This window comes from Canis aureus, chromosome 9, assembly GCF_053574225.1.
Source record: "Canis aureus isolate CA01 chromosome 9, VMU_Caureus_v.1.0, whole genome shotgun sequence".
Classification (NCBI taxonomy): Eukaryota; Metazoa; Chordata; class Mammalia; order Carnivora; family Canidae; genus Canis; species Canis aureus.
The window spans coordinates 16,005,106-16,019,285 of record NC_135619.1 but is presented as its reverse complement, the minus strand read 5'-3'; the positions used below and the strand labels follow the sequence as shown (position 1 = coordinate 16,019,285).

At 41.2% G+C, this 14,180-nt stretch overlaps 1 protein-coding gene across 7 annotated transcripts in view; it reads right to left on the bottom strand.

Moving 5' to 3' along the window:
* The window catches only part of NPAS3 (neuronal PAS domain protein 3), an 839,196-nt gene that overhangs the window by 58,777 nt on the left and 766,239 nt on the right, over positions 1-14,180 (bottom strand). For all 7 annotated transcript variants that reach the window (XM_077908991.1, XM_077908998.1, XM_077908992.1 and 4 more), the window contains one exon: positions 8,318-8,436. In XM_077908991.1, coding sequence (XP_077765117.1) covers positions 8,318-8,436 — 119 coding nt within the window. The remainder of the gene's footprint in view (positions 1-8,317; positions 8,437-14,180) is intronic.

Genomic DNA, 14,180 nt, shown 5'->3' with positions numbered 1-14,180 from the left:
ACACTATATACAGAAAGAGTTGTTAATTTTTACATCAAAGATTTCGTTTTGAAAGTGATCATCACTTTCATCATTCTTAGCTACCAAAGGCTCAGACAGCCAACCTGAAAAGATCTAGTGTTAGTTGAAGATGGGATGCTCTTACTTCTCCTGCCTTCTTTCTAAAATCTGTATGATGAAAAATGAAATACCTGTAAGTTAGCAAAATACTTGGGCTGCAGTTACTGACATACTTAGAATTTACAGATGCTTCACAGAATGGCTAGTGATTATGCCTCTAGTTGGTAAAATAGCTAGCTGATTAGTCCCGGCAGAAATGACATATCCCAAGCTAGACCTACTGTCATGCCTTGGTAATGGGAAATAAATTCTTTAAGATCAGAAACAGTGTCAGTTGTATTTAAAATGACACTGGAAACCACATTGTAATGGACAATTGTGCAGAGGTGAGCAGGGAGAAAAAAGAGGTAATAGGATTTTAAAAATTTGATTTTATTGGTTCTCTCCTCTATTTGCATTTTTCATCAGGATAACCTCTGCCTGTAAGTTCTACCCTGGAAATTTTTTCTCCTTCAATTTATTCTGGGTGTCTGGGTTGATTGAAAGGCAATAAATGCGTAGTCTTAGAAAGCCTGAATGGTTGACAGAATTTTTGGTCTTTCTGAAAATTCATCTATTGATTTGACAAGACAGTTACATTTTGTGCAGTTTGGAATACTGTAGTCATCATTTCAAGACAACACAAATCCGAAGCAAAGGCTTTAGGAGAAGTACTGATATGTATGGACATCTGGAACATCTCTGAATCTCAGACTGGGGGAAACATCCAGATGGTACCCAGTCGTGTCAACAATTGACTAGGAGGAGGAGAGACTCCTAATTGATAAGTTTAGTATATGCTCTTAGAAATCTCCAGAGAAGGACCACTACCACATTGCCCTTCATATTAGTTCTAGTCATACCTCTAAGCTACACTTCTCCTGGTACAATTAAAATTCACTGCATACAGTTACCCTCTTGGGCAAAGAAAGAACCAACCTCCTTAGAGTAACACTTCATTTATTTTTATCAGTCTTTGAGAAATCATGGAGTTGTATTGGAAGGCATGATATCAGCAATATTGTTCTAATTTTCAGAAAGAGCCTCAAAATATTTATATCTAGAAAAATGTTCTTTAAAGATGACTTAATAGAAAGAAAATGGTAAATCACCAAATGCCAATACAAAGTAATGATGACTGGGTAATATTAAAATGACTCCATTTTTTGTTTTCTGAAAGGAATCCTCAGCTGATGGTTTAAGGGAATGTTATGGATGTGGTACATTCTGATTTTAGTAAGGCACTGGTAAAGATGAACAATATCCTGGCAGGCAAGATAAAGGAATGTGAGCCATCAAAGTATAGTCATTGGGTTCATAGGCATTCCACTGGTCACACTGATGTTAACTAGCAGGGTCTCTAGTGTGTTACAGGGCCCAGTACTATCAACATTTTCATTGCTATCACAGAAAAAAAGAGAACATGCAATTTAAATTAGCTAACATGTATTGAGTGGCAACTGCATGCAGTGTACTGTGCTGAGGCAAGGAAGTATAGTGAGAAATCACCCGGTATCCAGAGTAGTATATTGGAAAGGAGAAGGCATTTGAAATCAGAAGATATGGATATTTCTCTGTTTTGTTATTTACCATCTATATGACCTTAGATAAGTCAATTCATATTTCTGTGCCTCCGTTTAACCTAACTTCAAGTTGGGAAAGGTATAATTACTTAAAAGAATTATTGTGAGTTTCACATGAAACTATATGATAGTACTTGATGAAAAGGAGAGAAGATGCTTAGGTGAACATGTGTTATTTATCTTGATCCGTAGGAAACGTCTTCAGGTTATATATTATTATAACTTCATTTTACAGGTGGGAAAACTGAGGCAAGAGAGCTTACATAAGTCTTAATGCTATTCTAGCACAGAGGAGAAGAGAATAGGTGCATCAAGGGAGATGAAAAAAGAAGTGATATGTGAGAAGTGCCATGTTGGTTGTGTAAGAATAAATAATAGTGAAAGGGAATATAAGGGAAGGGGGAAGAAATGTGTGGGAAATATCAGAAAGGGAGACAGAACGTAAAGACTGCTAACTCTGGGAAACGAACTAGGGGTGGTGGAAGGGGAGGAGGGCGGGGGGTGGGAGTGAATGGGTGACGGGCACTGGGGGATATTCTGTATGTTAGTAAATTGAACACCAATAAAAAATAAATTAAAAAAAAAAGAATTTTCTAGGTGCAAGTGTGGTGAAAAGGCATTTTAGAAAAAGAAAATAGCATGGTCAAAAGCATAGCAGTGTGAAATGAAGATATATTTCAGGAAAGCTGATTTGGACAGATTTTGCTAGAGCATCAGTAATAGTAGCTCCAGGGAAAAATGATGGAGATGGTGGTAGAAAAGGTAAGCTAGGACCAGATTCTTTAATATATTGATACTGTGAACCAGTGATGACTTAGAAGCAGATACAAAGTAAAGATCACTGAGGCTTTGGGGAGATATTCCAGGGAGCAGGGTGCAGAATGGAATGGAGAAGCAAAATTTTCTGGGAGGTTTCTCACAATAGGTCCAGAAAAAGACTGTAAGTTAGGGGACCAGAAATAGAGCTAGGTGGATTCAACCAGTTTGGTGGCACATTGAAGGGGCACATGATCAAGAGCGAGAGGTTATATCTTCGTTATTGTGGACCTCATCAGCACAGCAAACCAAGAACTAAACTTCCATATGACTGAAACTGTAATGATTCCCTCCTAGTTTGCTATCATCTTGAGAGTTGTCAATATGCACATTCAATTAAGAATACATTGCATGTGAAAAGCCTTCAACTTTGAAATCTACCTAGCTGTGATTTTGACACTGAAATCCTAGTGATGCAACTTGCACAACTAAGTGAACAAGAAGAAAAGGAGGGCCATTTACCACTGAAAATAGCTCTTAACTACAGATGTCATTCTTTAATATTGGGTATAATTTTTATTAAAAAATGTTTTCTGAGAAATACTTTTCCAGAAGAGCATCTGCATAAAGGGGATCAAAATGTAGGTCTTGGTTTTTAACTTTTGCCGCCTAGGAGTTGATGTTTTCTGCAACAGGACTTTAATACGTAGTAACACAAAATGAATAAATGGGAAGGAGAAATGAGGAGGAAGGAAAAAGCTATTGTAATTTTGGTGAAATACATTCTGGAAGGTGTATTCATTTGGATTTTTAATAAGTATACCAAAGATGTCCTCCTATTAAATACGCGTTTGTAACCTGAGATCACTGGATTTACCTCAGGGATTCAGGAACTTCCTGATGTAAAATAAATTTACCTTGGGAGAGGCTCCACAGATTTAATCAAATCATTAATGGGATTTATGACACCCCAAATAAAACAAATTACTAGTAAAATTAGGGGAGTTCCTTTTCCCACAGAACAGATGCAACCATGAATTTGAAAAAAAAAAACAAAACAAACGAACAGGTTCCAATTAAAAAGGCATCTCTGTGCTTAGAGAAAGCAGAGAAGAATTTGTTTTAGCTAATTAGCACCCTCTCATTTATTTGCCTTTGTTACTTCATGTCTAGATACAGGTATCCTTAGAGCTGAGGTAAATCTGCAGTCCCAATAAGCTAGTGAACCTACAAATTATTTTCTCTATTACTTATGCTTTCTGACTCTTTAACTCTTTATGTCATAAGGAGCCTGAATTGGTTACAGAAATCATTTATTTTTATTTTTTTTAAGATTTTATTTATTTATTTAGGAGAGACAGAGAGAGAGAGAAGCAGAGACACAGGCAGAGGGAGAAGCAGGCTCCATGCAGGGAGCCTGATGTGGGACTCGATCCCGGGTCTCCAGGATCATACCCCAGGCCGAAGGCGGCGCTAAACCGCTGGGCCACCCGGGCTGCCCCAGAAATCATTTAATAGGACACTTAGCTACAGGCAAATCCATACCCAAATCATCCCAGATGGGAGTTGGGTTTTTTTTTTTGGGGGGGGGGAGGGAAGAATCTGAAGTGCCCCCTTATTCCCTTAGTAACTTGTTTCTGTATGACCTAGCAGGACCCCTTGGCATGGGAAGGTTTTCACCTCTGCCGGTGAGTTGAGAGACATTCTCAGTATCCTATAAGCATGACAGAGAGTTTCTCTCTTTTGTGTCTGTTTCTCAGCCCAGGATGCTCCGCTATGCCATCCCAGTTAGGACATCACAATGTGTGTGGATAGAAACGCCAGAAACGACAGTGGTGCTGGTGGGCATTGAAGAGCAGATTAGAAAACTGACAGTCCCAGGCTAATGGAAACTATCCTCCAAAGACAGGAGCGAAGGAGGCGACCCAATTAGTCTTCACTTCTCTAATTTCCCTGATTACATATCTCCTTTTACCCCCTGTGCTATACCTAGTAAGTTCCCCCAGACATAGACCTAATCAAGGAGGCAGAATATTGATGCAATGCAATTTAAAGGAGAGCTGTGTTAGGCTAAGATATGTGGCCAACAATGGGACCTAAACAACAAGAAGCCCCTGAGGCATAAAAAGTGGCTGGTCCAGATAACGTGCTACCGTGGATTTCAAAGCAAATGAGGACAGAGACAACTGAATGTCAGCTCACGGCTGGGAAACTTCATTGGCAAGAGGGCAACTTTCCCGAGGCCCAGGGCGTGGAAGCAACAGCAATCTATATCACACACCCTCTACTTGAATTTGCAGATTCAGAGGGGCACTTCTTTGGCTAGAATTCTTGGTGGTGGGCACCTGGGCAGGTGTTCAAGTCCCTGGAAAGGAAGGTAAATCTCTGCGGATCTCCGTAAAGGAGTGCTGTGCGATGTGCTGGGCCATAAGAGAAGGTCCTAATCAGGCAGGGGGTCTTTCTTTTAAAAATTGAGAGGAACCTTCCATTTGTTGAGGTCCAGCTCCTGCCGAGCTCTTCTTTGGCCTTTATCTGTTAAGCACTGAAGCAGAGGGTAGAGAGGGCAGACTCTGGAGCCTAACTGCCTGGTCAATCCTGACTCCTCGGTAGCTGCTTGAGGGCTTTGTGAACATGGGCAAAGTACTGAGCCCACTAAAGCTCAGTTTCACCACCTGCAAAATGGGCGTAACAATAGTATGTAAAGTTGAAGAAATGCCTGGCACAGAGGAAGTTTTTCAATACTGTACGGTTTAGAGAAGTATGAAGTGTTTGGCAGAGTACCTGTCAGAGAGTCAATGTTCGGCAGGCGTTACTTTTGCAGCCATTATTACTGTCAGCAATAATAACACTCTTCAAGAAAGAGTGGCAGATAAGGTGACAGACAAGTCAGAAAAGCGTATGTGCCCAGGTCACAGAAAAAATGGAGAAGTACAGTGGCCTGCATCGGTCACGGCTTCACATCTTGGAGCTTTACGGGAAAAGAAAGAAGCAAACAATGGTAATAAATTAGGAGGAATATTGGGAGTGTGGTGAAATTACCATTGCTGTTTCTTTTTATTTGTGCTTATTGTGTGGTGGTGGGGTGATTACCAGTTTTATTTGAATGTTTTATAAGCTGTTAGATTTATTTACTGAGAATGAACAGATAAGTAGGGATGTTCTTCAGCTGTGTCATGTCATGGGCTCCCATCAGCTCTTCCCCTAACTTGCAGACAAGGTTAATTAACGAGGCAAGGGCATCGTGGAGGAGGAGGGGTAGAGCTGGAGCTGTTGGATGATTCATCTTATCAGGGAAAGAGTAGAAGAATCATCTCTCATGTTAGCAGTACTGGGGAGAGAGGTAAGGTACTGGATGGCGACCTTCGTGATGTCTTCGGAAGATGTATGGGCAGGGTTGGTCAGAGGAATATGATCACCTTAACATGGCAGGATTTGATGGAAACTAGAATAGCTGCTCTTTTCCAATCCTGGATGTTCATGATTGTACTATTTCATTTTGTTTCTCGAGGATGCTTTCTTGCAGCAAGGCGTCTTCAATCCCAAACCCAAGGAACTCTGCAAACACTGTTCTTCTGCTGTTTCCATGGTGGTGTGCTCTCATTTACCCCTCAAAGTGACATGTCACCTTCTCAGGGACACCCTCCATGACTGCTATCCAAAGTGGCCCCACCAGCCACTCAGCATAACAGTGTAGCCTAGTGGTTCAGTGCCCAGGCTGTGGAGCCAGGCTCCCAGAGTTCAAGCCATGCTCTGTCCCTTCAAATTGTGAAGTTGGGTATGCTAATTAACCCCTGGCCTTAGGTTCTTCACCTGTAAAGTGGAAACGATGACAATTTTTTTTTTCTTCTGGGACTGTGGTGAGGGCTGATGCACGCACGGGGCACCATGCCCAGATACTGTAACATGTCTACTACGGTAGCCACGGTTGTTTTGGGCTTCATTGCTGCCCGAAATCACCTTCTTTATTTATTGTTATTGACTGTCTCTCGCTGTTAGAATCTAAGTACCATGAAAACAGGGACTTTTTATTGTTTAATGCTGGAGTACTGGATCTAGAAGAGGCTCTCGAGTAGGAACTCAAGGAAAATTCATCGAATGGATAATCTATTAATATTTAAGAAATGAGCTTGTCCAATTTCAGGCCATGCAGCAAAAGCAGCTGTACTGAGCTGACCAAATGACAAAAACAGAAAGAATGCAAGCTATGTGGTCTCTTGCCTAGGTGGAAACACAAATGATTTCTCCACTTGGACAGTGTACTTTTTTGTAGATTCAAAATTTCGCAGGGCTTTATGATCTCTAGTCGGTCATGGGAAAGCAGTAAATTTTTTATTGTTGTTCAAAAAATTAAACTACCCAATGATATTGAAGTATACTAAATGCTGCTTTGTCAAACTATGGTTCACCTCTCCCACCCTTACTCCCTCTTGGGACATGCCCCCTACAAACCAGTAAAAGCCACTAAAAGTGAGGAACAAATGCTGACACAACAGAGGTGAAAAGGAAGGCCTGCAGCTTCTAAAGACTGGAATGCAAACACCGCAGCTTCCTACCATAAAAGTGACACTAACTGCTCTTCCTACAGCTTGCTTAGAGATTCCAAACTTGCTAAAGCTACACACTTCGTAATGAATAAATGTCTTGTGTTCAGTAAGGCAGGAAAAAAAATCAGCATAGTCCTAAGGATAGAGTTGGGATTTTTTTTTCCTCCATGTATCCCTTTGTAACAGGCCTCGCTATGGGGTCATACTCCTGCGGGTGGAGCTGCCTGAAGCGTCTCCTTCTTCGAACCCTGTTAAAGGTTAGGATGTTCCACGTGCACCTTTCAGACGGTAGGACAGCTCAGCTAAAGGTCGTTTGTGGAAGGGCCTGCTTCCCTCTGAAGAATTCATGTCAAACAAAGTACCCGCCTCTGACTTTTATGCGGCCGCTGGTTTCTGATGACTTATATATGGATTTTAAGCCCAATGATCATGACTATTAAGCATCCCTGGCAATGCTACGGTAACCCTAAAGAATTGAGCTCTTGGAAGCTCTCGACTCTAAAAGTGGTAAAGGTCATGCCAGCCACGTCTCTTGTATATTCGGGTGCTGTTTGTCCTCCTGCATATGGTAAATATTGTGTGAGAGAGTGGGTAGTGTGCTGTAAAATTGATAAGATTTCAGGTTGCCAAAGGCATTTCATAAATTTCATAGGTCTTAATTTGTGTTGCTATGGTAACCGAAATGCTGGAATTTCCCGAGATTAGGAGGCTTTTCTATCCTTACCCTTAAAATGATAATAATGTAGATTATGACTCCAGACTTGGTCCTGGCTGTTGTGGGGAACGTGTGCTCTGTATGTTGAGTATTCTATGTATGCTAAGGTATGACTGAATGTGCAATAAGTGCAATTTCAATTAAGATTCCTGACATCCAACCTGATTTTCTTATTTACATATATGAGTCCTGGTGGCCAAGAGGTCAGTAAAATGGATAGTCTTTCTTTAAAGAGAAAGGGGGAATTTGAAGGGAGAAGTAGAATTCTTACAAGTATCCATTCTAGAACACTCATCTTAAGGATTGATATGAATTTGGTTCAGCTTCCCCATCAAAGTGAATTTCTAGCAAGTGCTGAAGACCTTGGTGCATTATTAACAAGTGTTTTAAGAAAAGACACTATATTGAGGGATTTAGTGCTTCAGCAATGTCTGAAGTGAGAATGAGAGGTATAATGAAGCCCCTACCTTGAGACAGGAAAATAACTAAGAACCCCATGGGCTGCTCAAGGTCACAGGCATTAATTATATGGACCCAAAGCAGCCAGCTGGGAAGCTCGATGCAAATGACCTAGGATTGGCCTGAGACAGAAATATGTCCCTTCCCAGAGCCCAGCTTACCTTATATCCTGATGATTTGATGTGCACGCCGCGTTTGGTCAGAGTAGATTTCATTCGGATGAAAAAGGAACGCTCAAGGGTGTTGTCAGTGGTTAGCAGACTGGGGCTGGTTGACTCCACTGAAGAATACAAAAATATACACACACATGATTTAGATGTCTACACAGCCCCTCACAGCTACTGCTCAGGTGCAATCCTTGAGTTCACTAAAAATAAATGACTGATGGGTGCTAAGAGCGTAGTAATCAATGTACCTCATTTAGAAAATGTTTCCTTTGCAGAAAATAAAAAAGAAAAATTAATGAATCCGAAGTAACTCCATTCCAGTTTCTAGCAGGAGCTTTCTAGGCCTTTTAACTTCCAGCAGCTCCCCAAGTAGGATCTACAGTAAGTAACAATAGCACACCTGGCAGTGTGGCCCATGCACATGGAGAGCGTGAAAAAGGACACCATAGATTTACATGCCGTACAACCAAGACTGAGGCAGAGTCTTCAGATGAAGAGTACAGATAGCTTGCTCTTTGTTTTCCCTGCAAATCACTTCTGGTAACATTTGCCCACTGGGCAGTTCTCTAAGTACCGTGAAACCGTATCCTGGCCAGGGTCCTTGCCCTCCTGAGTCGGTCTCCTTTGTTGTGGGGGAATAGGAAAGCATAACGTCTTCTCAACTGACTCCCGATAGAGGGCTTAGAATGGAATGTATAGACGGAAACGAATAAAAACTACTAACAATATCAACTGTCCATTCTTGTCACTAAAGGCAGCTTGTCCTCCCTACTGCCATCTGAACGGGGTATTAACAAATAATAGTCTCCTCTCTTAAGCAAGACAGTTACTCTTTCCCTTTATGCACTTTTAGGTTAAGGGGAACAATTCTTTTCTTCTGAAACTTAAAATGGTAGTTTGCAGTCTTGATCTACAAATACCTTTAGGCAAACAGGCCACAAGGCAACAAAAAAAATCTATCTTCTAATGGATTTTATAAATATAAGTGTTTTCCTGCAAAGAAATTAATTTTGGCATTTTAGAGCCTAATCAATACTGTCTAATTTTACTTTCCTAAAACAAAACTTTAAAGTTTAAAATTTTTTTCTGGGTTTAAAATTAAAAAAAAAAAATGTCCAACAGCAAATAGGATTTTTTTTGAGAAGCCTTACCCCTGCCACTAATTTCCTCTGGGGTGGGGGGCAAACAAATATGTGTCACAAAGGGACTTGTAAGAATTAAGAAAATGTGAAAACAGGTATTAAAACAAAGAAAAATAGCAAAAACAAGCCTTCCAGCATTAAGAAACATATTTCTATGTTTCTAAGGGAAAGAAATACCTATTTTTTACATGAAACTTGATGCTCAGATGAAGGACGAATACAAGCTCCTATTCTAACAGAAACTTTGCTGTTCGTTGTCTGTGGCTTTTCTTGAATCATTCCTGCCTAAATAGGGCTCTATTTTCCTATGTTTGTGGCACTTTTCTTCTGGGGTGAGGGAACCATTGACAAGTGTCCCTTTCTTATGTGTCTCTCTTAAGATTTTCTTTCTTTTCTTTTCTTTTTTTTTGTTTTAGAGAGCATGGATCTGATGTCATTTTAAATGTACAGCTTTTTATCACTCGAGGGAAAAGCAGAGCCATGTTATATTTAGTACTTTCATTTCTTCTGATTAAATATGAATTACTATGAAATTTTTCTCATCATCTAACACGCCATAATACGCCAACAGCTTTTTAATACACTATATAAGCACAAACTTCTGCTCTAAGAGTTTAATTTGCCCCTCTAATCCAATCACATCAACCTTATTTCTCTTATCAGAGATTCCCATTTTGAATTAAATGAGCTCATTAGTTTTAATCAAAAGCAGAGAGATCAAAACTTAAACGTAAATGCTTTAGATCAGAACTGTCAGTCAGCCGTGCAGTTCTATTTTACTAAAACACAAGATCAGAGACCCTTAGAACCAATTTTTTCTCGTAAGGGATGCCGAGAGCTTGAAGATGCTATATCCTTTTTTTTTTTTCTCCCCTTCCCAAGGACAGATTATACATTTAAGGTTAGACTTAATTTATAGCAGTTTTTCATCCTGGTGGAAATGGAAAAGTATGCCAATCTACTGTTGTCCCTTTCACATTTATTGGCACAGGTCCTCAGAGACTTGAACTAACGTGAAGCCATCAGAATCCACACCGCAAACTCAGCCTTCAAAATTCAGCTCCGTCCAGCAAGATCATGTTTGCAATTGCTGAGGGAAAAATGCAACTTCCCGCAGAAGTGAGGGAGATTTTAGGGCTAGGGTGCTGGGTACCCTGACCCCACGAGGAGGGAACCACCTCGCTATGGAAGGGTGAATAATTCAGGCATCATTAGGAATCACTGTTTTCAGTATGTAGAATTGCACAGGAAAACACTTAGCATGCACGTTAGAGATGGCAGCGTGGGTGCTTCCCGCTGGGTGACAAGCCTTGTATGAGCCGTGGGGGCGAACACTGCGTCCTGCCCTGGCTGAGGCCCCCCCTGCAGCACCCCCGTGTCTTACAACAGTAATTGCCTAAACATACAGGGGCAGCGTTAATTAAACCCAGGACAACTGGTGTGAGAGGAACGCTAAGGTCAGGTTTTGCTCCATTGGAGCTGAGATTTAAGATCTAAACTGGTCTTCAAGCTTTATTTCAGACCATGGGGGAATGGGGAGTTGAGGAGAAAGAGAGGGGGCAACTGAGAAAAGAGTTTGACTTCTGATAAAGATTTCTCTTTTAATTCCATATGACTTTCTAGTTCAGAGGACAGGGCAGGAGTAACGGGCCACACTGGCCCTTTCAAAGGGACACGTAACGAGCTCATTCATGGCGTGCAGGCACACACACGTGCCATGGCCCTGCTTGCTTCAAGGCTAGCAGATACACCCCAGGTCTCCCCGCTCTGACAATGGTGTCTCTCATGTAAAAGTATTATCCGCAGGTGACAGGCAAGAGTGGCAGCTTTAGAAGAGAAGGCTTCTATGTGTCTCAGGTGAGAAGCACGATTTTGATGAAGGTTCTACTGGGAGAGAATGTGGCCTTGGTGATGTGCAACATGACTGTGGCATTGAAGAGAGGGTGTGTGTGCGTACCCAAGCATGCAGATATGCGTGTGTGTATTGGGGGTGTGTGTGAACAGGACAGAGTGGTGAGAGGACTGTCTTTAAGACTGGTGCTCTCTAAAGACAGGGGGACCAGTCTATGGCAAAGAAGCACTGTGGAGTGCTTTCTAGATGTCAGATGTTTTCCTGTCAGCTTTTTGAGGCAGGCTATGATTGCTGCATGCTCTGATAAGAAATTTGGGATTCAGAGAAGCTATCTCTGCTGCCTGAGACACAGGAGAAATTTATGGGTAAAACTGGATTAAGTGGTCAAAGCCCAGATATGGCCAGTTTTGACTCATGAGTTATAAACAAGGAGCTGAAAAACAAAACACAGACAAGAGCCATACCACTAAAATCTAGATAAAGAAATATACTCTCTTTGGCTGAATCTCAAGGGCTTCAACTTTTTAATAAATCTAAATTATCTCAGCTCTTGAAATGTCAGTTTTTGCATATTTTGTAAAATTTACAGAACAATTTATAGCAAAGTTGTAATAATTTTTATGTTGGCAAATGCCACCATAATGTGAAATCGTATCTGCGTTATTTCACATTTGTTTATGAATCCCTAACTAGCATTGTAGTTGCTGCTTCCTTATTACTATGTAGGAGCAGGGGTGATGTGAGAGCTGGAGTGGGAGGAGGTAGCTGAGAACCATCTAGTTCTACTGGCTAATCCTAGGGCCAGGTCCACCTGAACACCTCAGGATTCTCTCCAGGGTCCCTGTAAGTAGATGAGGCCCCAGAATAAAGAGGGTCTTTCTTTTTCATACACTATGAATGTTTTCAGTGCAACCTGGTGTCAGAACCCTGCAACTGCCACCAAATCCCGATGTATGAGAGAAGGAAAAGAAAAATTAAATTTTGAGAAAACTCTGTTGCAATTGTGAACGAAGTATTTTTCCTTTTGAAGGAGAAGTGGATTGGGGTATGTTGCTAACATATGAAGTTAAATATACTCTTTTCCTATTTCATTGCCTAAATGAATCTTTCCTTTTTCAGAGGTTCTGTGCACACAGGACAAACCAAAGTGCAAATAACCAAAATGACTTTCAGAAGACAAGGGAAGAGATGTTTGTTCATTTTGCAATTACCGTGATAAAGCCAAATTGTTTCATTGTCCTATTCTGTTAGCTTTGTTAGATACTGATGTATTTTAGGACTTTAGAATGAATATGTGTCAAGTATGTGACAAGTTGTTTCTTATAAAAGTTTTCCTGCTCTTCCTCAGCCACTTGGAAGTTATCTTGAGTTGTACGGCTTTCCCTGGTCAAGGAAATGTGAGCCAAAGTCATGTGTTGCTTCCAGGTAGAATTTTTTTTTAAAGATTTTATTTATTTATTCATGAGAGACACACAGAGAGAGGCAGAGACACAGGCAGAGGGAGAAGCAGGCTCCATGCAGGGAGCCCGATGTGGGACTCGATCCCAGGACTCTAGGATCATGCCCTGGGCCAAAGGCAGGTGCTAAGCCGCTGAGCCACCCAGGGATCCCCTCCAGGTAGAATTTTAAGAGTTAGTCTCTTAGTAGAGAGAGGTACTCTCTCTTTCCTTTGGCCATGGTGACTATCAACATTTCAGATGGTTCCTGCTCCATCAGCCTGGGTCTTGGAATGAAGATAGTGTGGGACAGGCCCCACAACCGACTCTCACAGAAATAAAATTTTCTGGGATCCCTGGGTGGCGCAGCAGTTTAGCGCCTGCCTTTGGCCCAGGGCGCGATCGTGGAGACCCGGGATCGAATCCCACGTCGGGCTCCAGGTGCATGGAGCCTGCTTCTTCCTCTGCCTATGTCTCTGCCTCTCTCTCTCTCTCTGTGTGACTATCATAAATAAATAAAAATTAAAAAAAAAAAAAGAAAATTTTCTTATAATTTCAGAATTTTTTTTTTTTTTTTTACTGCAGCATAACTTAGTCCATACTGATACAAATACTAGGTCTTTATTATATAAAAAGAGTCCGTATTGCCAAGTCTTCCAGTCAGTGGCATGGTACACAGACATCACATCTGTGTCTGACTCCAAAGGTCATGATGTAGCCAAATACTGTTCTTATCGTTATTTATCTATATTCTCATTTTATCTCTTATGCTTGGTATTCGGGGGCAACAAGGCTGATAGTTCTAATTTGCATCTTCTTCAGCACCTACCATGGTTCCTTGTTCCCAGAGCAAAAACTATACATATATGCATGTAAATACATATATGTCTTTACATCATACATCTCATATATTTGAGAACTAATATTCATTAACTGTTGCCTTTAATGTAAGAAAATATTCCCAACCTAGTTTCCCAATAGTAGGACAAACATGGTAAATAAATCTTTTCTCAGCAGATTTTATGTTTACCCAGGATGATAAGTGTGGTCATTTTAAAATGCCACACATCACTCAATACTCCTCTTTCCAAAAGGCAGAGTCTGCTTTATCTCCCCTTGAGTGTGGGCCAGACTTGGTGACTTACTTCTAATAAATAGCACATGGTGGGATTGGCGGTGTATAACTCAGTCATGACAGACAGAATGGCTTCTGTTTTGCTCTTTCCTGGATCATTCACCCTGATGGGAGCTGTCTGCCACATTTTGAGGACACCTAAGCAACCTGGTGGATGGGCCAGCGTTGCAAGGCCTCCTAGTGAGGCTTCCTAGTGAGTTGCGGTCACATGAGTGAGCTTAGAAGTGGACCCCCCTGCCCCAGTCGAGTCTTCAGATGACTGCTCTGACTGATATTTTCATCACCACCTCAT